Source organism: Pan paniscus, chromosome X (assembly GCF_029289425.2).
Source record: "Pan paniscus chromosome X, NHGRI_mPanPan1-v2.0_pri, whole genome shotgun sequence".
Classification (NCBI taxonomy): Eukaryota; Metazoa; Chordata; class Mammalia; order Primates; family Hominidae; genus Pan; species Pan paniscus.
The window spans coordinates 69,959,152-69,986,043 of NC_073272.2; the positions used below are offsets into that span (position 1 = coordinate 69,959,152).

General features: G+C 41.0%; 3 protein-coding genes across 5 annotated transcripts in view; 2 read left to right on the forward strand and 1 right to left on the reverse strand.

Moving 5' to 3' along the window:
• Positions 1-205: 205 nt before the first annotated feature.
• Positions 206-2,766, forward strand: RAB41 (RAB41, member RAS oncogene family). Its single transcript, XM_063601812.1, is given in 8 exon segments — positions 206-460; positions 652-710; positions 921-974; positions 1,387-1,492; positions 1,632-1,743; positions 2,069-2,162; positions 2,389-2,452; positions 2,711-2,766. Coding segments are annotated over 8 exon segments (669 nt in total). The 5' UTR covers positions 206-336.
• A 1,951-nt stretch (positions 2,767-4,717) lies between these two features.
• On the reverse strand, positions 4,718-8,126 carry PDZD11 (PDZ domain containing 11). Of its 2 annotated transcripts, XM_014343479.4 has the most exons (8): positions 7,987-8,073; positions 7,646-7,717; positions 7,379-7,478; positions 6,553-6,636; positions 6,240-6,296; positions 5,855-5,953; positions 5,399-5,459; positions 4,718-5,239 (listed from the first exon to the last, which is right to left on the reverse strand). In XM_014343479.4, the coding sequence occupies exons 3-8, from the start codon at positions 7,463-7,465 to the stop codon at positions 5,205-5,207; spliced, it is 423 nt and encodes a 140-aa protein (XP_014198965.1). In that variant the 5' UTR covers positions 7,466-7,478; positions 7,646-7,717; positions 7,987-8,073; the 3' UTR covers positions 4,718-5,204. The 2 variants fall into 2 exon arrangements, with proteins under 2 accessions (XP_014198965.1, XP_003820208.1); XM_003820160.4 differs by lacking the exon at positions 7,646-7,717 and having other exon boundaries at positions 7,987-8,126.
• A 14-nt stretch (positions 8,127-8,140) lies between these two features.
• Positions 8,141-26,892, forward strand: part of KIF4A (kinesin family member 4A) — a 130,230-nt gene continuing 111,478 nt past the window's right edge. Inside the window, exons 1-7 of one of the 2 annotated variants that reach the window (XM_003820154.4) lie at positions 8,141-8,277; positions 8,565-8,705; positions 8,818-8,932; positions 15,116-15,306; positions 17,233-17,322; positions 20,021-20,187; positions 20,425-20,519. In XM_003820154.4, coding sequence (XP_003820202.1) covers positions 8,586-8,705; positions 8,818-8,932; positions 15,116-15,306; positions 17,233-17,322; positions 20,021-20,187; positions 20,425-20,519 — 778 coding nt within the window. In that variant the 5' untranslated portion in view covers positions 8,141-8,277; positions 8,565-8,585. The other variant, XM_055106221.1, reaches the window with a different exon arrangement.

Below are 26,892 nucleotides of genomic sequence, written 5' to 3' on the forward strand. Positions count from 1 at the left end.
GGAACTACTGAGAACAATCTTCCCCACCTCCACCCCTTTGCTGTGATTACACTACACTTAGCCCGTGCTTTTCCCCATACGCTGACCCCAACTTCCCTCTGACACGGTCAGTGGCCATCCCTCTCTCCACCCCATGACCCCACTCGAGTGGTCATAGGATTGCGCTGAACACCAGGCGCAGTGCAAGCTGCCAGGAGGGGGCCGAGGGGGCGTGGCCATGCCCAGGCCTGGGTGTGAAGCCAATGGCCGTCAGCCGACGTCAGTAGAGCATGGCGTGAAGTCCGGCGGCTCAGGCTGAGCGTTGGAAGCCATTTTGGCTGCAACCTGCCTGAAGCGATGTCTGCCTTTGGTCACGACGAGGCCTGGATGGAGGCCGGAGGCTTTGGTCTGGAGGCTGCCGAAAGATCGGAATACCAGTCTCTGTGCAAATCTAAACTCTTATTCCTGGGAGAGCAGAGCGGTGTGGGTCTGGGTTGGGCTTTGGGGACATGGAGGTGTAATTGGTATGAAATGGGGTGGGGCATTCTCTGGGGAACCGAGTTCCTCCTCGTTGGGAAAGATTGGAGTGGGAGGAGGAGGGAGGGCTCATAGAAACTTTGAGGGGAGAAAGGGCACTGAGGGCGACGATTGGCCTGCTTATCTCCCTCACAGTAGGGAAGACATCCATCATCAGCCGCTTCATGTACAACAGCTTCGGCTGCGCCTGCCAGGTAAGCCCACCACCGAGTCATATGGTACATTTTTGCCGCTCTTCTTGGCGGACTCACCTGGAGATTCTCCTCCTCAAAGTTATGTATTGTAAGCATTGGGAAGTGGAGCCAGGACAACTTCTTGAAGGGTCATTCTCCACTTTGGGTTCTAAGACTGCCTCATATTGGGAATAGAGGGAATGCTGGAGTGTATCTGATTTTCTTTTGCAGGCAACTGTTGGAATTGACTTCTTGTCTAAGACCATGTACTTGGAGGACCAAATAGTGAGTGTTAACTCTCATACCACTAACCCTACACTTCAACCCCTTAGGCCTATTCATCACAGTTGGGTAGCACCATCAAAAAAAACTGAAGCCTCTTCAAATTACCAAGCCCTATGATGTTTCTTGTTCTGTCTGCCTTCATCTAATCTCCAACTGTAACATAAAGTCCAAGAGACCTTGAATCCTTAAATCTGCTGTGCTCTAGGGTCTTCCTGAATCAAAACAGTATATTGAAATTGGTTGGACCTGTCCTAGGACTATAGGCCATTTGGTCTGAGGCTATAGCAGCCACTTCTCAGGGATCCAGTCTACCTGACCTTTTGTATTCTGCCTTTATTAGGTTTGAGCTTTTTTAAAAGGCTAGTTTCTTGTCTACCTTTCCCCCATCTTCTTCCTAAACATTTTTATGCAGGTTCAGCTGCAGCTATGGGACACAGCTGGCCAGGAGCGCTTTCACAGCCTAATTCCTAGCTACATTCGTGATTCAACTATTGCAGTGGTTGTCTATGACATTACAAGTGGGTGTTATGCAATGTTTTATTTGAAAAGGGGATTATAAAGGGATTGATAGGGAGATTGATAAAATTAGCAGAGAGGAAGTGTTCTCTCCAAATCTCTCCTAAATGTTTCAACGCTCTGGAACATATTCTCTTGCAGACATCAATTCTTTTAAGGAGACAGATAAGTGGGTAGAACACGTGTGAGCAGAAAGAGGTGACGATGTTGTCATCATGTTGTTGGGTAATAAGATTGATTTGGATAACAAAAGGTAAAGTATAACTACAACTTCTTCTGGCATACCTAAAATTCAGTCTCTATGGGGAGGGTCAACTGTCCTCTATTTACTTGGGGAGGAGTTACCTTAGTCCCCTCTGCCCCCTACCAGCACTGCAGGATGGGAAGGACAGGGGGGCGTCCCATCAGGGCACAAGGATATGTTGGGGGTATAGGAGAGAGTCCCCACCCTGTAGTCAGAAGGGTCATGGGTTTAAGGCTTCTAGGGTTCCTGGCCCTAGGTAAGCATCATTACACCTCAGAAGAATCTATCCATATCCAATAACTCTGGCCCTTTTCATCATTTCTGATTCGTCCAGACAAGTCACTGCAGAACAGGGTGAAGAAAAATCCAGAAACCTCAATGTGATGTTTATTGAGACCAGTGCCAAAACCGGTTACAACGTGAAAAAGGTAATACTTGTTTCTTTCTATGATACTTTAATTGTGCTCTGTCTGTAGCTACTACTACTGTTTACTCTTTTGGATAAGCTTGGCTTATCTTTTGTGGGATGGGGGTCAAGGTTCATCTCCCCATCATGTATCTCAAAGGCCCTGAATTATCCTAGCCTCTGAACCTGACCTTTCTCCCCCCCCCCCTTTTTTTTTTTTTTTGGTCCCCATTCACACACACACACAGCTGTTCCGGCGTGTGGCTTCTGCCCTTCTTTCCACAAGGACTTCACCTCCACCAAAAGAGGGGAGTATCCTTTTTCCTAGCTTTGCTGGGGTAGGGAGTATACAAGTAGAGAAGGTAAGTTTCCTTGCTGAGTTGATGCCTGAGTGGTACTTAAGGGGAAAATGGGACTACCTTTAGCCCAAAGTAGTTCTTTCGTTTGCCTTTAGGTGAGAGGGATTGTAAGATCAGAATTCCTCTTCTACATCTCCTAGAAGCTGACCTTGGGTGTTAAGATTTGACTCCAGTCACCTCACTGTATTAGCTTCCTTGACACACACTTCAGCGGTTGAAATCGAACTGGAATCCTTCGAGGAGTCAGGCAACAGAAGCTATTGTTGACAGCTTAGGCTTTCTCTGCCTCATTTGATGGATTTCTTACATTTGGGCTTGCCATACCAGTTCTCCTCCCCACCTCGTTTTATGATACATGGCCACTTACTCTCTTCCAATTCCTAGGCTTGGGGTAAAAACAGAACCCCTGAAAGTGCTATCATTTTTTCCTGACCACATCTCACAGCTACTGGGTGGAAGCTTCTTGCAGCACCTGGGAATTCTACCTTACCTTCTCCGACAGCTAAAAGACATCTGTAGAGAATACAGTTCTACAGCAGCTGACATACTTCAAAGGCCAATACAATTCATTCTCCACTGTTTGTTGTTGTTTACCTACACCCTCAATAAATGGTTCTTTAACCTAAGGCTGTTATTGCTTGTGCTTTCTCCACACTATACCTATATTTCCACAATGCAATTATCTCATGTTGGTGCCCTAACATAGAACCAATCCAAGTATTTCAAACAAGAACCAATTTAAGGCAGGAGGGTTTTTGCCTCTTAGGCCCATGGCACCTGGCTGGGACTTTTTACCATGTTTTTCATACTTCTTAGATACAATGTTTTCAGACCTGTTAACCACAGGAAGAGTCTTGGACCTCAACATTCAGCCAAGTCACCCAACATGCCTTTATGGAAGTAACCAAGCTACTATTTTCTTTCTTTCGTGGCCAGTGCGGGGCATGGGGTCAGCAAATAGGAGGATAGAACAGGATTTCCCAGGAAGCATAGGGACAGCTACATTAATTCTACCTCCAGCTCTGCTCTCAAGGGATGTTGCCACCTAACAATAGCAGTGAGGCTCTAGAAGAGGTATGCCAGTAGAGCTAGGGTGGGATATATAGGAAGAACCAGACCTTCCTCATACAGTATAGTACTACTATTTAGAACAATGTTTCCTACATTTGAAGACTTATTTACTTATTTCCTTTGCTTCTTTAAAAATCCAGATTTCCAGATTCCACCTCAGACTAACAGAATCATTGTCCAGTAGAAGGGCCTATAAATATATATTTAAGCTCCCCAGGATTCTTTCAAGGCAAATTTTGGGACTTCATCATAGGGGTACATCACCCCACACCACACTAGAAAACTTTTTTTTTTCTTTGAGACAGTCTCACTCTGTCACCCAGCCTGGAGTGCAGCGGCGCCATCTTGGCTTACTGCAACCTCCACCTCCAGGGTTCAAATGATCCTCCTGCCTCAGCCTCCCGAGTAGCTGGGACTACAGGTAGTGTCCCACCACACCTGTCTCATTTTTGTATTTTTAGTAGAGATGGGGTTGCACCTTGTTGGCCAGGCTGCTCTCGAACTCCTGGCCTCAAGCTATCCATCTGCCTTGGCCTCCCAAAGTGGTGAGATTACAGGCATGAGCCACCGCGCCCAGCCTCACACTAGAAAACTTTCAATTCCAAATGGGTATTTTAAACATGCCAGTGGCGATGGCATAGGCATGACTAGGAATCTTGTAATGGTGGATTGGTAACTAAAGATCTAGGAACATGGCAGAATGTTATTTGGGGCTGGGGTGAAGAAAAGGGAGAAGTCAGCAGTTAGCACTACTCAACTTACAAGTTGGAAACTGTGAACCAATTTCTTACTGCTGCCTCAGAAAAGAAATGCATCTAAGCCCCTTCCTTAGTTTATGTTCCAGATCAAAGAATGTGGGAAAGGAGAAGAGAGAATTATATTACTACTGTCCCCTGCAGAGAAATGTTCAAAGCTCCTAGGGGAACGGGCAGTTTCTTTCAGTGCCCCTCACTCTATGCCATTTCTTAGTTATACTGTGGTTAAAGTTCCTTGGCCTCGCTAATGTTCTGGTCAGACATCATAGGTAGTTGCGAGGAAGGTATAGTATTGCTCTGTTCCTTCCAGTGGCTCCTCTCTTTGGAAGTGCTTTTTCTTCCCTCGATAGCATTTTACATCCAATCGGTAACATTCAAAAGTCACACCAATATTTCTTCAGCATTGTGTTTTACTTTTTGGGAGAGAGGCTAGGAGGAGGAAGGGGTGAAAGCAGCGTCTCACTGGAGTCTCAAAAGTGTATGAATCCTCTGGTAGTGCAAGGATGGGATAAGATGGCCAGGGAAGTCAGATGGAAAATCCCCAAGATTCTTTTTGCTACTGATTTCTATAATTAAAATATGACATATGTAAGGGACTAGTGCATGATATTCAATAAATGTCAGTTGTCTTTCCTAACTAGGTTCCTCACAGGCTAGGTTATGCCTAGATATCATCATCCTCCTTTCAGGGAATGAAGCTCACCTAGAAAACTAGGGAACTAAAAGTGCAATATGGTTTGGGTAATGCAGTTGGTTAGCTGTCTCCCCATCCTCCCAACTCACTATTCCAGGGAGGGGCTGAAAATAGAAGTGGCTCCCCTGAAGTCTAGTTAGCATGTCATGACAGAGTCCACATGAAGGGCTGTGGGCTGCAACTTTCTAGTGCACAGTCCTCTCTTTTTGGCGATGATAATCTGAAGGAAAGAAGAAGAAAAGGAGGAACAGAGCAGGTTATCTTCACGCTTGAGCTCCTGATTCCCTATCCCCAACTTGTAGGGCCTCTAGTCATCAGTATTTAAAGAGTTCTTACTTAGGGCCCTGTCAGGAAAGTGAAAAAAGAAAGTGGCACTTACTGTAGGGAAAGAAGCGCACACGCATGCTGATTTCACGAGCTGTCTTCAGGATCTCAACAGCCTGGAAGGAACACAGCAGCTTGTACAAATGAAGAGATATGACCCAAGACAGAATCATAATAGGGGGAAAGGGATTTGCCACTCCAACCTGTGTGTCACTAATAGCTGCTTCCCTCCTGTACTTTCCCAGGAGAGGTGCTTACTTTCTCTCTCTCTTTTTGTTTGTTTGTTTGTTTGTTTTGAGACAGGGTCTTGCTGCGTTGCCTGGGCTGGTCTTAAATTCCTGAGCTCAAGTGATCCTCCCGCCTCAGCCTCCTAAGTAGCTGGGATTACAGGCGTGTACCACAGTGCCCAGCAAAATGCTTTCTTATTAAGTTACAGATTAGGCTACTCCTGTCCAATCTGTCCTATTTGAGATGGCTTCTTGCAGCACCACAGCCCAAGTACTGTGCTCACCTTGCTGTGCTCAATATCTTGGAAATCCACATCATTCACAGCTAGAACTTGGTCCCCTTCCTGCAGTCCTGCTCTGTGTGCATCAGAGTCAGGAATCACCTGTTGGTAAAGAGAGAATACATGTGATTGGGATGCGATAATTTCAGAAGACTGTCAGTGAAATTCGGTGCTATTCAAATGTATGGTGCTATTGTTTTTCTGTGACAATGTATGCAGACAGATGGCCTGCCAAATGAAAAGTTTTAAGTGGGAAAGGGGGTGTCTCCATTATACCCCTTCTATGAATCCAGAGTCATCCTCTCAGCCCTTGGGACATTAGGGTTCTGCAATCTGTTAATTTAACAAAGGGAAGTAACGATCCATATTGCCTACTGGGCATAAATACCTTGGAGATGAAGATGCCTAGCTGGGAGGCCTTTCCTCCTCGGATGTTAAATCCCAACTGTAAGACAAGAGCACAGAATGGGGGCTCAATGGAGACCACAAACACAAGAACAACTAGTAGCATCATCGTAAAATAGCTCAGCTTGTGTGTCCCTGAGAGGAAAGTCAGAAGTTGCAGAAGTGTTATCTCAGCTTTTCTGTCCACAAGAAGGAAAGTTTCCTCACATCTGCACCTGCTTTCCAATCCATCCCCCCAACACTGCCAATTTGTGGTATGGACGAATCTAGCCTGAAATAAGGTTTCATAAGTTCACCTGAGCTCCAGGAGGCTTCTTCAGTGTGATGGTTCGGGGCAGAAACTGGGTCAACTCATTGTTGTAGTCCGGGTGGTGTACCCTCTGCAAGACACAGCAACCCCAGAAATTTTACCAGTCTTACTTCACACCTACCTTCATCTGGAACACTAATGAATTACCCTGAAGTCAGGAAAAGGAAAGGTCATAGACTTAATTTAAGTAGAACAGATAACACAGACTAAATGAGTAGATGGATAGCACTGGGGCAGCCCAGTAGCTCCCCATTTCTTCACCTTTTTTTTTTTTTTTTTGAGATGGAGTTTTGCTCTTGTTGCCCAGGCTGGAGTGCAATGGCTCAATCTCGGCTCACTGCAACCTCTGCCTCCCAGGTTCAAGCAATTCTCCCGCCTCAGCCTCCCTAGTAGCTGGGATTACAGGCATGTGCCACCACGCCCGGCTAATTTTGTATTTTTAGTAGAGACGGGGTTTCTCCATGTTGGTCAGGCTGGTCTCGAACTCCCAACCTCAGGTGATCCGCCTGTTTCGGCCTCCCAAAGTGCTGGGATTACGGGCATGAGCCACCGTGCTGAACCTCTTAACAGTATGGAAATGAAGGCTCCAAATTTCCAGAATTAACCGGTGTGAACAGACCCTAGCAGGAGGCTTCCATAAAGAAGTTCCCAATGGGTCCTGTTGCTCAGAATCCAGCTTCTGGGTCCTCTGGCTACCAGTGCTAAGATTCACTCTCCGTTTTGCCTTCTAACCCTGCTATCCTACCTTTCATGCATCATCTCATGCCCACGGGGAAAAAAACCTCCTACTCTGGAATACAGATGGTTCCCACCTCATGAGGAGGAATCCATGCTGGAGGATTCTCATAGGCAGGCAAGAAAACCACTGGGTAGTCATCATAAGGAATCCGGCTGTCCATCTCGGGCAAGGCCCTGGAAGAGTGAATCAGAACAGACAAAAAGTGGTGCAAAAGGGAGAGCAGCCCAGCAAGTTTCAGACAGCAGCTCCAACCCATTCCAAGGCAGTCAGTCTACAGGCCCAGCCCATATCTAGGTGTTAAGGTTGGAGGAGAGAAGGAAGACAGAAGAAAACTCTTAACTTAGCTAAACATCTTCTGGATGCCAAGCAACCTGTCAGGTACTCTAGAAAGAGGACCTCATTTTTCACAATCCTGCAAAACAGATGTTACCGTCTCAAACCTGGAGAAGAGGAAATCAGGGTCGAGTCTAAAAAGATCTACTTTCGAAGCCCAAGGGAGTGTTAACTATCCGCAGGGACTCGGGGCAAGGCACCGCCCCACATTTCCTAGATGTGATTAGTAATGGTAGGGTCCTTAGATCGACCCTTCCTTCTTCACCTGACCAGCCACCTCCCACGTCCCCGCCCCACATTCTGCCTGAGACCCGCACTCTCAGCCGCATAAACGCCGCACCACCTCACCAGTGGGCAGTCCACAGCGACCTCAGACTCCGCTCACCGACAATTCAGTCTGGGAACCGGAAGCGGATGCTCCGCAGGGTCGAAAAGAGGCCGGGCCAGGGTGCAACGAGCTGACCCTCCCCTTCCCACCGCGCCGGCCTGCGCGCGCCGACGTGCGCGCTCCGCCCTCGGGCAGTCCGCACTGCAATTGGTTGGCGTCTCCGGGACGGATTTGAAACTTGGCGGTTAAAGCTCCGGCTGGGACAGGGCGGCGGGAGGCCCAGGGAGAACGGGGAAGGGACATTTAGTTTGGTGAGTTACGGGGGCACACCTTAGCTCAGAACCTGTTTTTACCCAGTACCCTAGGGCTTTGGTTCTTTGTCGCCGTCCCCGTTGGAGTTTTTTCTTTGCCTTTCAGAAGCCCGTGCCCTCTCTTTAGAGTGCAGGGCTGACGGGCTGTCCAGCCCTGGCCAAGTCATGGAGCGTGAATCTCCCAAGTCAGTGTTCCCGCTGAGGAGGGTCGGAACCGGGGAGGACGCCCTCCCACCCCTGCTGACCTACTAACATTCATCAGCGAGCCTTCTTTTTCCCCCTCGCAGAGACGGTGCTGAGATAGGATCATGAAGGAAGAGGTGAAGGGAATTCCTGTAAGAGTGGCGCTGCGTTGTCGCCCTCTGGTCCCCAAAGAGATTAGCGAGGGCTGCCAGATGTGCCTTTCCTTCGTGCCCGGAGAGCCTCAGGTGCGTAGCAGAGTCCAGAGCCTGTGTCTGAACAGCTGGGGCCAAATGGTAACGAGGGGTGTGGTCTTGCCTTTCATTTTTAACCTTACGCCTTGTCCCGTGCCTTCTCTAGGTGGTGGTTGGTACAGATAAATCCTTCACCTACGATTTTGTATTTGATCCCTCTACTGAACAGGAAGAAGTCTTCAATACAGCAGTAGCGCCACTCATAAAAGGTGTATTTAAAGGTAAGGCGATTTGATTCCTCGAACATAACATATATATTCCTTGAGCATATACTATGTGCCAAGCACTGTGCTTGGGCACTGCAAATACAGGAATCGATGAATCATGATTCCTGCCTTCAAGAAGCCCTTAGCCTAATAACATTTGTCAACGTCTCTGTACCCTTGAAGCTAGTTTTATTCTGTATTTGCTTTATGTGGTTCTGTTCATCTTTGACTTGTATATGTTTGTTTATCCTGGAACTTCATTAGATTATAAACTCTGTGGTGGTTGCTGATGGTGATAAGTGTGCCAACCTACTTGAGGCTCAGGCACTGCAAAGCTTGTTGAGGGATTCAGGTGATAAATAATATAGCTTCGAGGCCCTGAAGGAGTTCAAAGTCCAGGGATAGGAATGGAGATAGATGACTACATAAATAATTTTGAATATATAAAAATTTTTAAATTTTTTGTACCTATCTTTTAGAAGAAAAAGTTTTCAAGTTAAAAATATACAACAGAGTCAGTCCTATGGAAGTAGTAACTCTGCTCTCATACAAAGTGGTATGAAAAACAAAAGGATGGCTCTAACTCTGCTTGGGGAATTTGGGGTGAATTTCACAGATTGGGAAAACTTTGAGATGGGTCTTGAATAACGAGTATACTTCTTTTAGGTGGAGAAGGGGAGTGCCTAAAGCCTCTGAATACTATCACCAGTTAATAATCTTTATTGGGGAAGCTAAGTCTTTAATGCTGTTGAGGACCATAGCAGGGTTCTAAAGAAGGGAGCAGTGCCTGAGAGATGTCTAATTATTATTCTAATACAGTGGTTATTCAAGATTCAAAACAGAGGTTCATTTAAAAGAAGTAGAATCACGGCATGCTAGTGCCTTAAAGTTGAAAGAGACATTTGTATATCATCTAGTTTGTTTTTCATCCAAAGAAAAATGCGTTCTAACAATATCTGTTAGGTGAACTGCCAGTGTCTAAAATTTTTTTGACAGGGAACTCACTGACTCACAGGTAGTCCAGTTGAGATTTGGGTTTTGGACAAGTCTAATTATGTTATAAAGATCTTTATAATGAGATGAAATTTGCTTCCTGGTAATTTCTACCCAGTGATGTTAGTTCATTCCTTTAGAAGCCTTCTTCTAGGCAACAGCTATTCACATAATTTTTCACGTTTTTTTGTTTAATGATATGGCTCAAGGAACACTGAAATTTTTGTTTCAAAATTTTAAGATATTAATGCAATAATTTCAAACGTATAGAATGTTGCAAGAACAGCATAAAAAACATTTTTTCCCTGAACCATTTGAGATGAATCATTGGCCTGATAACCCCCCATACTTTAGTGTATATTTCCTACAAAAAAGGACTTTCTTGTAAGTTACCACAATACAACCATCAAAACAATAAAATTTGCACTGCTACATTACTACCATCTATTCCTGAAACCCCATTCAAGTTTCACCAATTGTCCCAGTAAATATTTTATGGCAAAAAGATCTAGTTCAAAATCACGTTTTATTTAGTTTTGCTGTCTCTTTAGTCTCCATTCTAAAACAGTTCTTTAGTCTTTTTTTGACTTTCATGAGTTTGACACTTTGAAGATTACAGGCCAGTTATTTTGTAAACCTTTTCTCAATATTGTTTTGTCTGGCATTTACTTATGATTAGATTCAGGTTGTGTATGTTTTAGCAGGAATATCACAGAAGTGGTGCTGTTTTCTTCTCACTGAAGCCTATTGGGCAGCACATGATTTTGATTTATTCTATTACTACTGATGTTCATTTTGATCATTTGATTAAGGTGTTAATCTGCTGGGCTTCTCCACTATAATCTTTTTCCTTTTTACATACAGTATTTGGAAAACCGTTAAGTGTTTCTACCTAATTCTCTTCAATTATCCCCGCCTTTCCTTTAGCCATTCCTGAAACAATATGCTTTTCAGACCCTTCACTATCTGGTCAGATTCCTCAGGCTATACCTCCACAGCTTAGTAAGAGCACCACAGTTCTACTTTTATATTCTTAACTTGGGAAACTGATAGAATTAAATTATGTTCTTTAAAGGCAACATAAAGTAGAAAGTGATTCCAATATACATGTGTTTGCTTAACATTACCCTTGGTTGCAGAAACAAAGCCAATATTTTTTATAGTCAGCTCAACAGCACCCTCTTGTACTCTGAACTCCTGGTACCACAGAGCCCTAAGTATTTTGTAAAAACTACTAAAACCTCATTTCCCAAGTTATTGCTATCTGCACATATCTGTGGTATTGCAGAAAATTATGGAATGTTATTCTCTTGCCCCATAGTCATGCCAGCTGATACCAGCGATCTATTACAGTGAAAATCTCAATTTAGCATCTTCTTATGATCCTTCATTTAGACCAACAAGTTTTTTCAAAACTTCAAAGTTTTCATTTAGATTAAAACGTTGTTTCAAAGTTTAAAGGGTTTTTTCCTTCAGACTGCAAAATTATCTTGGTAAATAGCAGATAACAGCTTTGACATAAATATGATGATCATTTAACAGAGAAAGCTTGCTTTGTGTTCCTTGACAACATGTCTGCCACACTAATAAGGAACAGACTTCCCTAAGGTCATTATTTTTTTCACCTTGAAGTAAATTTGCATTTGTAGTTCCTTTTAGGTGCCATGCTTATAGTTTTAGAAGCTACTACTGTACGATTAAGTAGCAAGTTATAATTATGCATCAGTTAACGACAGGGATACCTTCTGAGAAGTGCATTATTAGGCGGTTTTGTCATTGTATGAACATCGTGGAGTGCATGTATACAAACCTAGATAGTATAGCCTCCTATACACCTGAGCCTACTGCTCCTAGGCTACAAACCTGCAAAACATGTTACTGTACTGAATACTGTAGGCGGTTGTAACATCATGGAAAATATTTGTGATCTAAGTATAGAAAAGGTGAGGTAAAAATACAATATGAAAGGTAAAAACTGATACACCCGTATAGGGCAATTACCGTGAATGGAGCTTGCAGGACTGGAAGTTGCTCTGAGTGAGTCAGTGATGAGTGGTGAGTGAATGTAAGGGCCTAAAACATTATTGTATACTACTGTAGACTTTATAAACACTGGATACTTAGCTTACACTAAATTTATTAAACATTGTGTCTTTCTTCAATCATAAATTAACCTTCGCTTATTATACGTTTTTTACTTTATAAACTTTAATTTTTTAAATCTTTTTGACTTTTTTGTAATAATACTTAGCTTAAAACACAAATACATTGCACAGCGGAATAAACATTTTCACTCTGCATCTTTATTCTGTAAGCTTTTTTCTTTTTAAAAAAATATTTTTTTTTACTTTTTAAACTTTTTGTTAAAAACTAAGACACAAACATACACATTAGCCCAGGCCCACCCAGGGCCAGGATCTTCAATATCACTGTCTTCCACCTCCACGTCTTGTCCTACTGGAAAGTCTTCAGGGACAATAACATCCATAGAGCTGTCATCTCCTATGACAACAATACTTTCTTCTGGAATACCTCCTGAAGGACCTGCCTGAGGCTGTTTTACAGTTAACTTTATTTATCATAAGTAGAAGGAGTATACTCTTAAAAATGATAAAAAGTATGGTATAGTATACTAAACACATAAACTAGTAACAATCATTTATTATTATGAAGCGTTACATACTGTACACAGTTGGATGTGCTGTACTTTTATATGACTAGCAGTGAAGTAGGTTTCTTTACCCCAGCATCAACACAAACATGTAACATGTTGCACTGCAATATTATAATGGCTAAGTCAATAAGCAACAGGAATTTTTCACCATCGTGTATACATTCCACATGATTGAAATGCTATTATATGGCACACGACTGTAACAATTGAAGTTAAAGTAAGAATAACCTGTCTATTGTCTAATTGTTTCTTTATAAAATCTTGCTACAGTTGTTTATCTTCCTCTAGCTTCAATCCAAACTTTGAATTTACGGGATAAAACGAAAATGCCCGCTGGGCATGGTCGCTCAAGCCTGTAATCTCAGCACTTTGGGAGGCTGAGGTGGGCAGATCATTTGAGGTCAGGAGTTCGAAACCAGCCTGGCCAATATGGCGAAACTCATCTCTACCAAAAAATACAAAAAAATTAGCTGGGCATAGTGGTGCGTGCCTGTAGTCCTAGCTACCCTGGAGGCTCAGGTGGGAGGATCGCTTGGGCCTGGGAGGCGAAGCCGTGATAGCACACACTGTGCTGCAGCCTGGGTGACAGAGTGAGACCTTGTCTCAAAAAACTGGGGAGGGGGAGTGCTGAGTAACTAGTAATCTGGATTATCTGACAAGAGAAAATATAAAAACTAATCTACAAAATAAACATTTTTACCAGAACTAAGCCCAAACAGAAATATACTTTTTTTTTAAACCGAATCTCCCTCGGTGGCCCAGGCTGAAGTGCAGTGGCGCGATCTCGGTTCACTGTAACCTCCGCCTCCTGGGTTCAAGCAATTCTCCTGCCTCAGCCTCCCGAGTAGCTGGGACCACAGGCGCCCACCATCACACCCAGCTAATTTTTGTGTTTTTAGTACAGATAAGGTTTTGCCATGTTGGCCAGGCTGGTTTCAAACTCTGACCTCAAGTGATCTGCCCGCCTCGGCCTCCCAAAGTGCTCGATTGCAGGCGTGAGCCACCGCGCCTGGCCAATAAACTCAAACAGAAACATATTTTATGGGTCTTTCTGCAAACAGTACTGATAACATAAGTGATAACGAAAAACACAGCCTCTGTTCAATAGTGCCTTCTATTTAATAATTTAAAAAATACAAACGGGGGAAAAGAAAACACAAAAAATTTACCATCCTATGGCTTGGTGTGGTGGCTCACGCCTGTAATACCAGCACTTTGGGAGGCCAAGATGGGCGGATCACAAGGTCAGGAGATCAAGACCATCCTGGCTAACACGGTGAAACCCCGTCTCTACTAAAAATTCAAAAAATTAGCTGGGCGTGGTGGCACGTGTCTGTAATCCCAGCTACTCGGGAGACTGAGGCAGGAGAATCGCTTGAACCCGGGAGGTGGAGGTTGTAGTTAGCCGAGATCGCGCCACTGCACTCCAGCCTGGGCGGCAGAGCAAGACTCCATCTCAAAAAAAAAAAAAAAATTTACCATCCTATTTCTCAGAGATAAACATCAAAATAATTAATAATTTATATACTTTTGATCTTTTCCTATCCATACACTCATATTTAACAATTATTTTTAAGCTGCTTTTTTCAGTTAACTATATTGTGAACATCTTTGAATAAATGATTCTTTTTTTTTTTTTTTTTTTTGAGACAGGGTCTGCTCTGTCACCTAGGCTGGAGTGCAGTGGCTTGATCAAGGCTCACTGTAACCTCTGCCTCGCAGGCTCAGGTGATTCTCCTGCCTCAGCCTCCAAAGTAGCTGGGATTATAGGCACCTGCCACCATGCCCTGCTAATTTTTGTATTTTTAGTAGAGACGGGGTTTCACCATGTTGCCCAGTCTAATGTTAAACTCCTGAGCTAAAGCAATCTGCCTGCCTCGGCTTCCCAAAGTGCTGGGATTACAGGCATGAGTCACGGAACCTGGCTCATTAATGGATGATTCTTTATCAATTCTCAATAAAAGCAAAGGCATATATCACATTGAATTATGCTTAAATGATGATATTTCTGTAAGCAGCCTGATAATATGGTCCAAATGCATTCTGAGAGTTCAGATATGAAGTAGATGCTTTCATTGACTGTAAAAAGCAATGTTGTTTCCTTTTCAGATACTGTTAATCAAGAAAATACATGCCAGAATCCTTTCTTTTTCTTTAATTTCTGTAATTTAAAATTGCTTAAGGTAGGAAGACAGAATTTTCAAGCTCCAATGGCTTTTGACAGTGGCTTGGCCACCTTCATTTAGTCAGTCATATCTTTTAAGTGTTTGATTTCTTAGCTTCTAAGGGCTATCACTAGGGGGACACATTTTAGGGTTGAGTTTTGTTTTGTTTTTGTTTGTTTTTTGCTTATTTTGAGTAGTGCAAGGTCATGGTACCCACAGAACTTTTCTTTGTGTCTGCCATTCTTAAGAGACTGTATTAAGAGAGCAATCTCAGTTTTATTACAAATAATTGCTGAAGGAAATGGAGTATATTGATTAGATGAAAATATTTAAACACCACTATGCATGTGACGTCTATTTTGTCAGGATATAATGCAACGGTCCTGGCCTATGGGCAGACTGGCTCTGGAAAAACCTATTCGATGGGAGGTGCATATACTGCAGAGCAAGAGAATGAACCAACAGTTGGGGTTATTCCTAGGGTAATACAACTGCTCTTCAAAGAAATTGATAAAAAGAGTGACTTTGAATTTACTCTGAAAGTGTCTTACTTAGAGGTAAGCAATTTATGTTTAATTATTCTGAATTCGAAATTGTCTTTGGGTCGAGAAATAAATCCAAATCAGGTTTTTCCTGACATGACTCAAATTAGTAAGTTGCATTTTAATTAATTGATAGAGAAAACTTACTGACTCAGTTGGATCCGGCTCCCACCCAGTTCTTTCCTTGGTGTTAGAATAGTCTGTTTAATTTGATTGTTGGAGGAATTGACATTGCCATATAAAAGGTGATAGGAATTCTTTAATTCCACTTTGGCCTCTGTTACTGATTACCTGTATAGTCTGCAGAAGAGTGTTTGATTTCCCTTTACTGTTTGAGACTTAAATGATAATGCTGTTGCCTCATGAAGAATGTTATAAAAACCAGCTGAAATATTGAGCTGTATAAGCGGTGATAGAGTGTGTTTATTAAACAGATATTTACTGAGAACCTACCATGTGCCAGGCCCAATTCTAGGCACTTGGGTATATGAGGTACTTGGTATATATCAGTGAACAAAACAAAAATTCTAGCCCTTATGGGAGTTTGTGTTCTAGTGTATATTAGTATAGTTGTAGACTGGCCAATTATATCTAACTTCATAACATCAAAAACACATCTTTAGGGAACTGATGGCTTCTGGGAAGCTAGCTACTTGATTCCATAGCAGTGATGTCTTATCCTTTAGGGGGTAATAATTAAACTTATATAATTTAAGCATGTGAACACTTAATCCTGAAGTTCAATCTCAACATGCTAACAGGTAAAGAGATGTAGAACTGGAAGACAGGGGATTACATCATTAAGATTAGCCTTCTTGGCCAGGCCCGGTGGTTCACGCCTGTAATCCCAGCACTTTGGGAGGCCAGGGCGGGAGGATCACTTCAACCCAGGGGTCCGAGACCAGCCTGGGCAACATAGTGAGACCTTGTCTCTACAAAAACTTTAAAGATTAGCCAGGTGAGGTGGTGCATGCCCGCAGTCCCAGCTGCTCAGGAGGCTGAGGTAGGGTGGAAGGATTGCTTGAGCCCCAGAGTGAGACCTTAAAGGCAATTTTTAATTCTATTTATTTATTTCTTTTGAGAAAGAGTCCCACTCTCTCACAGGCTGGAGTGCAGTGGCAAAATCATAGCTCACTGCAGCCTCCAGCTCCTGCTCAAGCGATCCTCCCACCCCACCTCAGCCTTCCAAGCAGCTGGGACTACAAGCGTGTGCCACTTCGCCTGGCTAATTTTAAAATTTTTGTAGAGACAGGGTCTCACTATGTTGCCCAGGCTGGTGACAGACCCCTGGGCTCAAGTGATCCTCCCATTTTGGCTTCCCAAAGTGCTGGGATTATAGGCGTGAGTGACTGTGCTCAGCTAGATTAGCCTTCTTGAGTCTCTTGATTAACCTAGTTGTGGCCAACATAATTGAATATCAAAATAACTCCAGATCCTGGTATGTTAACTAATAGCAATAGCAGTAATAGCAAACACATGTAGTGCTTAGATGTGCTAAACACTGTTCTAAGTACTTAAAATTCTGTTTCATATTGAAATATTAGCTGCCACTTCTTCCTTTTCCATCCACCCCCATCTATGTACCTGTTATTCACATTTTAACAAAATGGGTGAATGTAATGCTATTATGATGCCATCAAAGAACTGAATTTGCGTGGCCATGTAACTTTTCATGTGTCTGCTGTTCCTAAGAGACTGTCTTAAGAGAGCAATCTCAATTTTGCTACAAGTGATATGTGAATTCATTCTTATAAAACATCAAGTGATTACCTATAGGGTTATGGTCCTTTTCTTAATTCTACAGGTAATACATGTTCATTATGAACAAATGTTTAAATATAGAAAGTCACAAATAATTTTAAAAATTACCTATGATCTCACCACCCAGAGATTACCACTGTTAACATCTTGTTTTTGCCACTTTATTTTCAACAATATCAGATTTACAATGAAGAAATTTTGGATCTTCTATGCCCATCTCGTGAGAAAGCTCAAATAAATATACGAGAGGATCCTAAGGAAGGCATAAAGGTGTGTTTGTCTCTCATTTGATGTTATTAAAAAATTTTGGCAATTATAGTACTAAAGTTCACATCCCTTTTATCTGCCACTGTGGTTTTAAATGACTACTATCATCTCAGTCAGGTTTTCTGTGGTCCTAAGTTCCTTTGTTAATCTAAAATTTCTAGGTGGGAGCTCTTGTGGGGAAGCAAGGAAAGACTCATGTTCAGTTTTATCACCTTCCTGTTACCTAGAGGAATGCCAATATCAATTAAATATTATTTACAGAGTTCTAAGGCTGAGCAGTCCAGTATGTTAGCTACTAGCCACAAGTGGCTATTTAAACTTAAATGAATTAAAATTGAATAAAATTTTAAAAATTCATTTCCTCAGGCACACTAGCCACATATGAAGTGCTCGATAGCTACATATGGCTAGTGGTAACCATGTTTGAGAGCACAGATAGATACAGAACATATCCATGTATTTTCTTCTGGGTCATTGTTAGCCAGCTACTAATGCATGGATATGATTGAACATATCTATATCCAATAGAAAATTCTGTTGGACAGCACTGTAATAGACATTTTGCTGGGCTTTGGGATGATATTTTTAAAATTGAAAAGTTAAACTATATATAATTTTTAAAACATGTAAGTATCATAGGAAGAAGAGATAGCTTATTTGAGAATCTTCTGTCAGATGGTATAGATGCAAGATGAGGAGCTAGAACTGAACAGAAAATGTGAGGCAAAATTGAGAGTTTCCTATGTGGGAGTGAGCCAAATCCAGAAGCCAGTGTTGAAAACAGGCAGAGCTTGAGTATTCAGGAGTGGGAAAATCAGAGGCTGGAGGTAGATGAGGCTAGGTAGTACTCTGGGAAAACTTGGAATAATATCTTACTCCTGTTCTCCTTCCCTTCTTCTCTTGCACAAAGAAAAACAGAAAGTTGAAGATTTGGGGTACCAGTGAGGGACAGGTGCCTGTGCTCCTGATTTTTTTTTCTGGGTCATTAAGTTGTTAGCCAGCTACTAATGCAAAGTTTAAAGGATCAGCCCTGATAAGCTTGGAATATGCAAAGATGATTTGGATAGTGAGGATAAGAAACCTGGACAAAATACATGCTATTGTACTCAGCCAGCACTTGACCCTGTTTCAAGATCTTTTATATACCCCATGTTAAGGCAGGAATTAAGTCCTAAGAGTTGTTTGAGGTGAGATTTGCAATACAGAGAAGTATGAGTTCCTGACACAAATTGGTAAGGAAGAGTTTGTAAACACTCTTCAGATGGGATGGATAGGCTTTAAGTAAGTAGAGAAAATAAGGATATTCTTATGGTAAGGAATAGCTTTAGCAGGAAAGCAGAAAATATACACCTGAGGGTAATAAGACTACACAAGTCTGTCTGGATTAGAGGATTTGGGCTGGGAAGTAACAGGAGATATGTTAGGACCAGATTATGAAGCCGGGCTAAAGAGCTTAGTTTCTATCCCTGTGAACCATATATAAACTATGTAAAACTTCTGAGTGAGGGATTACTGTGGCTACTTTTACCAAGTTTTTATCTTATGTGTGTATCTCTCCAACTCTGTTACAAGTGGTATGTGAATTCATTCTTATAAGGAATTCACCCTAACCTGGAGGTCAGGGGAGTACTTTGAAATCTCTTTGTATCTTCGTTATCTAGCACAGGGCTTAGTAGGTTGGTGACATTTTAGGAAAACCAAACAGAAATGTATTGAAAAGGAGAAAGACTAGGATGAGGAAGACCAGTTGGGGAAACTGTTGCTTATTTTTTAGGTGTGAAGTAATATGGGCCTGAACTAGGCAAGTAGATGTGTAAAGGAAAAGGAAGTGATGGATTCAAAAGGAGAATGACTAGTAGTTGGTGATAGATGGGATATGGAGGAGTGGGAGAAGTTGAAGGTGATGTGAGTTTTTGAGAATATGAGACAAGATTAATAGAAATGGAGAAGTATTATAGTAGAGAGAATTAGTGTTTGTGGGAGGAAGATGAATTTGGTTTATAATTGACTGATTTCAAAGTGTAAGTGGTAAGGTAGATCATTAGAAATAAAAGACTAGAAATTAGGGCCACAGAAGTAAGTTTGGGAGCTATGAAGTAATAAAATTATAGCATATTGGAGCTAGAAAAGACTTCATAAGCATCTAGTCCAATCACCTCAGAGGCTCCAAGAGATTCAACTTGTATAAGTTCTCCAAGGTAAATATAGTACTAAGCCTGGGGTCCTGTTTTCCTGGCTTCCTAATCCAGTGGAAACTGTACCATGCTATTTCCTCTAGTGAAAATGAGGTTTAAAATGAATCAGAGGTACAGAGAGGAGCATGGGGTCAGATAGGGGTGAAAGTAACAAAGAGAAATGCCATCGCTGTTTGTGTTGTACTTGCTCTCCTTGGGACCAGAATTAACTTCACTTGGGGTTTCTTGGAAGGCACGTAGCCATTGCTACCCTAAAATCTTGAGATCTTTTCTAGCTCCAGTATTGGCTGGCACGCTTGTTTCTGAAGTTCCTAAGGAAGATTGGAGACCTTAGTTTCCAGCTATCTTCACAGAGTTGCCAGTTAAAGCAGTTCTTATCACCATGACTGTTCTATTTGAGGTTCTACTAGACTATCAAGGCATTTTTTTAAACCACCAATCCCTATATTTCTGACCAAGCATTTGAAGTATAAATCATAAGGGAATTTTCTCTTTCTTGCAATTAGATTGTGGGACTCACTGAGAAGACTGTTTTGGTTGCCTTGGATACTGTTTCCTGTTTGGAGCAGGGCAACAACTCTAGGACTGTGGCCTCCACGGCTATGAACTCCCAGTCGTCCCGATCTCATGCCATCTTTACAATCTCCTTAGAGCAAAGAAAGAAAAGTGACAAGTAAGTTACAATTTAAAGAGTCAAGATTTTTAGTATTAGTTCTATTAAGGTTAAACATTAGGCCGCTTCTTCAATTGATTTGACAAATCATCAGACATCAGTATTGTGAGCACGAGTGACTAATGGAGCCATTTTGACTGACTTGAAAGAAAATGAGAGCTGACAGGTCAGCTTTGATATTCAGCTACTCTCAAGCTTGTGTACCATTCTCACTGTGTCTTCCTTTCATTATCACAGGAATAGCAGCTTTCGCTCCAAGCTGCATCTTGTAGACCTCGCTGGATCAGAAAGACAGAAGAAAACCAAGGCTGAAGGGGATCGTCTAAAAGAGGGTAAGAGAGTAATTAAGGTCACAGTTGTAGATTAAAAACTTCTAGTACTCTTGTTGGTATTGTTGGTGTTTTCGACTGGGATTTGAGATCACATTCTAACAGTAGCTACGATTCAGATTTGAGGCTGAGTTCAGAAATAGCGAAAAATTGTTTCTTTCCCTTGCTCTCATTCTCTAATTCAGGTATGAGATTTGGATCTGGCCCTTGGTTTGATTTCATCTGGTCCAGGCAAGTTTTAGTTTTAGTTTTGTTTTGTTTTGTTTTACCCCAACTATTTATAATTAAAATCAGTATCCTGATTCTGTCATTTTAAGTATTCACCATCCCTTCCAGATGTTGTCACATATAAACCTCAGCACAATTTCCATGCCTTCATTCAAGTTGTTGAATTTGAAAAGTGATGAAATTCCTAAGGCTAGAAGAACCCTGTGATGTAGGCTATTAGAAACTTTCTTCTAACATTATAGTGACCTGGTAATCTGCATGCCTTGGTAATGATCTTGAAGTGATTATTAATCTCTCTAACAAAAATTAACATCCAGCTCTATATCTCAATTTTGTTCTTAAGGATATCATAAAATAGTTCATCAGATGCCTTGCTAAATCCAGATACACCATATCTACTGTATTTCTCATAGCTACCAGCTTAGTAACAATACAAAAAAGAAATAAGAGATTTTAGCCTAAAGTGCTTTTTCTTGGTGAATTCAAGGTTGGCTTCTAGTGCTTATTCTTCTGTTTTCTAGGTTCTTGCATGCTGTCCCTCTAATAATCCACTCTAGACTTATATCAAACCCACTGTTTGGTAATTTATGGAATTAACTTTTATCCCTGTTTTGAAAATTGAAATTGCATCTGCCCAGTCTTCTAGAATGTCTTTCTCTGTGATTCGTCAAAGATCGTTGACATAGCTTCAGCAGTCTCGTTTGAAATTACTCTATGTTCCCTTAGCTATAATTCATCTGGTCCAAGATATTTGAACTCTTATTAAAGCAGTTGGGTTTACACTTACTACCTCTTTACTCATATTGGGCTTCATTTCTCTCTTGGGAACTGAGAAGGCAGAAGGAAAAATATTAATTGAGGAATTTTATTTCTGTCATTTATCATTATTATACTGTTGGCACTGAGTGCAGACCTGTTTCTTCCTCATTCAGCTTTTTGTTCTGAGTGTCATTCAAAGTACCCTTTTTGTTCTATGTTTGCACTTGAGATTTAGCTTTCCTAAGACTATTTTTAAAGGCTGTAATGCTTTCTTTATCTTCTTTTAGGTGTTCAGTTCCATGTTGTTTTATTTAACAGCTTTATTGAGATATAATTTACGTACTATAACATTACCTATTTAAACTGTACATATCAGTGGATTTTAGTATATTCACAGAGTTGTACAATCATCATCATAATCTAATTTTAGAACATTTTATCATCCCAAGGAGAAGCCCCATATTCATTAGCAGTCACTCCCCATTCCCACCCCTTTCCCTGGCCCTAGGCAACCACTTAACTTACATTTCTTTTTTTTTTTATTTTTTTATTTTATTTTATTAGTATTATTATTATTATACTTTAAGTTTTAGGGTACATGTGCACAATGTGCAGGTTAGTTACATATGTATACATGTGCCATGTTGGTGTGCTGCACCCATTAACTCGTTATTTAGCATTAGGTATATCTCCTAATGCTATCCCTCCCCACTCCCCCCACCCCACAACAGTCCGCAGAGTGTGATGTTCCCCTTCCTGTGTCCATGTGTTCTCATTGTGCAATTCCCACCTATGAGTGAGAACATGTGGTGTTTGGTTTTTTGTCCTTGCGATAGTTTGCTGAGAATGATGATTTCCAATTTCATCCATGTCCCTACAAAGGACATGAACTCATCATTTTTTATGGCTGCATAGTATTCCATGGTGTATATGTGCCACATTTTCTTAATCCAGTCTATCATTGTTGGACATTTGGGTTGGTTCCAAGTCTTTGCTATTGTGAATAATGCTGCAATAAACATATGTGTGCATGTGTCTTTATAGCAGCATGATTTATAGTCCTTTGGGTATATACCCAGTAATGGGATGGCTGGGTCAAATGGTATTTCTAGTTCTAGATCCCTGAGGAATTGCCACACTGACTTCCACAATGGTTGAACTAGTTTACATTTCATATAAATGTAATCATACAATATATTGTCTTTTGTGACTGGCTTAGCCTAAGATTTTCAAGGTTCATCCATGTTGCATCATATATCAGTACTTCATTCCTTTTTTTTTTTTTTTTTTTTTGTTTGGGAGCGAGAGAGTCTCACTCTGTTGCCCAGGCTGGAGTGCAGTGGCATGATCTTGGCTCACTGCAACCTCCACCTTCCAGGTTCAGGCAGTTCTACTGCCTCAGCCTCCCATAGCTGGGGTTACAAGCATGTGCCACCATGCCTGGCTAATTTTTGTATTTTTTAGTAGAGATGGGGTTTCATTCACCATGTTGGCCAGGCTGGTCTTGAACTCCTGACCTCAAGTGATCCACCCACCTCAGCCTCCCAAAGTGCTGGGATTACAGGTGTGAGCCACCATACCCGGCCTCATTTCTTTCTATTGCTGAACAATATTCCATTGTATGGATATGCCACATTTTGGTTGTTCATTCATCAGTCATATCCAATTTTCTCTGTTATGAACTTCTGTGTGTAAATTTTCACGTGGACAAAGGTTTTCATTTATCTTGGGTATATACCTAGGAATGGAATTGCTAGGTCATATGGTAACTCTGTTTAACTTTTTTTTTAAAAGAATAAAAGATATAATTATATAATTAACATACCATAACACTCACCCTTTTAAAGTATACATTTCACTGATTTTTAGTATATTCACAAGGAGTTGTATAACCATCACTGCAATAAATTTTAGAATATTTTCATCACCTCAAAAAGAAATCCATACCCATTAGCATTCACTCCTTATTTCCCCTCAATATATGTTCCTCACCTCTCATCCTAGGCAATAACCAATCCTCTGTCTCTGCAGATTTGCCTATTCTGGGCATTTCATATAAATGGAATTATACAATATGTGGTCTTTTGTGACTGGCTTCTTTCACATAGCATAATGTCAAAGTTCATCTATATTGTAGCATGTATCAGTACTTAATTCTGTTTTATTGCCAAACAATCTTCCATTGTATGGAAATACCATGTTTTTATTTATCCATTCATCCCTTGATGGACATTTGGGTTGTTTTCATTTTGGGTTATTATGAATAATGCTGCTATGAACATTTGTGTATGTTTTTCTGTAGACAAGTTTTCATTTCTCTTGAGTGTATACCTATGAGTGGAATTGCTGGATCATATGGTCACTCCATGTTTAACCTTTTGAAGAACTACCATCACACTGTTTTTCAAAGCAACGACATCATTTTATGTTCTCACCAGCAATATATAAGGGTTCCAGTATCTCCACACTTTCACTTGTTACTTATTTATTTTTCAAACTCCTGGGTGCCATCAGATTTGCTTGTTATTATGCCTTTTTAATTATAGCTATCCTAGTGGGTACGAAGTGGTATCTCATTGTGGTTTTTATTTATATTTCACTGATGGCTAATGATGTTGAACATCATTTCATGTTATATATCTTTTGGAAGAATGTCCTTTCATATCACATTTAGGCTTTGACCCATTTTAAGTTAATTTTTGCATATGATGTGAAGGGTGGTCCAGTTTCTTTTACATCTGTATATGAGTTATCCCAGCATCGTTTGTTGAAAAGACTATCCTTTCCCCCATTGAATTGTCTTGGCATACTTGTCAAGAAGCAACTGGTCTCTATTCCTTTGATCTATATGCCTTACGCCTTATGTCTTCATTACTGTAGCTTTGTGGTAAGTTTTGAAATTGGGAAGTGTGAGTCCTCCAACTTCATTCTTGTTCAAGATTGTATTGGCTATTCTGGGCCCCTTTCATTTCCATATGAACATTAGGTTCAACTTGTCAATTTCTGCAAAAAAGCCAGCTGGGATTTTATAGAGATTTCGCTGAATCTGTAGATCCACTTGGGAAGTATTGCCATCTTAACAATATTAAGTCTTTCAGTGTATGAACATCAGATGTCTTTCTTTTTCTTTTTCAAATTTTTTCAAATTTTTTATTTTTATCTGTACTTTATTTTATTTTTTGAGACAATCTCACTCTGTTGCCCAGGCTGGAGTGCAGTGGTGTGATCTCGGCTCACTGCAACCTCTGCTTCCCAGGTTCAAGCTATTCTCCTGCCTTAGCCTCCCAAGTAAGTAGCTGAGACTACAGGCACATGCCAGCACGCCTGGCTGATTTTTGTATTTTTAGTAGAGACGGGACTTCACCATGTTGGCCAGGCTGGTCTCAAACTCCTAACCTCAAGTGATCCACCCGCCTTGGCCTTCCAAAGTGCTGGGATTACAGGCATGAGCCACCGTGCCCGGCCTCTTTTTTTTTTTTTTTTTTTAGAGACAGGATCTTGCTCTGTTTCCCAGGTTGGAAAGCAATGGCTGCAGCCTAAACCTCCCAGGCTCAAGCAATCTTCCTACCTCAGCCTCCCAAGTAGCTGGGACTATAGGCATGTACCACCACTCTTGGTTGATTTTTAATTTTTTTTTGTAGAGACGGGTCTCACTTTCTTGCCCAGGCTGGTCTTGAATGCCTGGCCTCAAGCGATCTTCCTGCCTTTACCTCCCAAAGTGCTGGTTTATACGCATGAGCGACTGTGCTTGGAGTATCTTTCTTTTTATTTAATTCTTTTTTAATATTTTTTGATAATTTTTTTTTTAATTTTCAGAGTATAAGTTTTACACTTCTTTTGTTAAATTTATTCCTAAGTATTTTATCCTTTCCAATGCTATTGTAAATGCAATTGTTTTCTTAATTTCATTTTCAATTTGTTTATTGAGTTTTGTAGATCTTGTATCTGCAAACTTGCAGAACTTATTAGTTCTAATAGCTTTTTAAATAGATGCTTTAGGATTTCTGTGTACAAGATCATGTCACCTGTGAATAGAGATACTTTTACTTCTTTCTTTCTAGTCTGGATGCCTTTACTTCTTTTTCTTGCCTGCTTGTCCTGACTAGAAGCGCCAGTATAATGGTGAATAAAAGTGGTGAGAATGAATGTTGTTATTTTGTTCCTGATCTTAAGGGAAAAGCATTCAGTCTTTGTTCTTCATAGGTGCCCTACCAGGTTGAGGAAGTTCCCTTGTACACCTAGTTTGTTAAGTGTTTTTATCATGAATGGGTATTTGTCAAATGCTTTTTTGTCATCTATTGATGTGATCACATGATCACATTATTTTTGTTCTTTAGTCTATTGATATGGTATACTGCATTAATTGATTTTTGAATGTTAAACCAACCTTGTATTCCTAGGATAAATCTCACTTGTTTTTGTTTGTTTAGTGACTTTCCTGGACTGATTCTGTAAACTGGATTCCCTGTAGTTTGCCATCACAGAAGTGTCTTCTCTGTTAATTTAGTGGTTACTTGATGACTGGTCTCAGTTACTTAAATGCCTTGAACCTATAAATCTTCCACCATTTGCCAAGAGTTTTGTGTCTGTGTTTGGGCATATGCCTTCAACACTCAGGCACTTTTACAACTCTGCCTTAGCCTTCGCTGCTTGAACAGAGTCTCAAAGTCAGCCAGAGATGCAAAATTTATGGCTTTTTAGGTCTTTCCTGAGCATGTAGACAGCCCTATACATTCAGACAACTTTCTAGACCTTCAGAAATATATCTGAACTTTTTAATCCCCACTCCCTCCTGTGGATACCTCATTTCCCAGACCTTTTAAGCTCTTGGCTAGGCTTTTGTTTAACCATGATTATTAAGTTTGGTGTTTATCTTTACCAGATGTTTTTCTGTGCATATGTGTATGTGTGCATATAGTAATATAGTTTTTATATACCTTTAAATATTTTGGCATTGCCTAATTTATTTATTTCCTTTTAACTATACAAGTAATACATGAATAGATTCTCATATAAAAATACAAACAATACAGATGAAGATAAAATCTACCTTGATTTACCACCCAGTCCTAATCCAGAGGTGAACACTTTCATCTGACTGGTGGGTATCATTCAAGATTTTTTTCACGTACACATATATTTTTTATTGGTGTTGCTGTGTTTTTAAAGATAAATGTCATCATGCTACACATATTGTTTTTCAACTTGCTTTTATCTCTTCGTGATACAACTTAGATTTTTTGTTTTGTTTTGTTTTAAGAGATGGAGTCTTGCTCTGTCACCCAGGCTGGAGTACAGTGGCACGATCTCGGCTCACTGCAACCTCCGCCTCCTGGGTTCAAGCAATTCTCCTGCCTCAGCCTCCTAAGTAGGTGGGACTACAGGCACA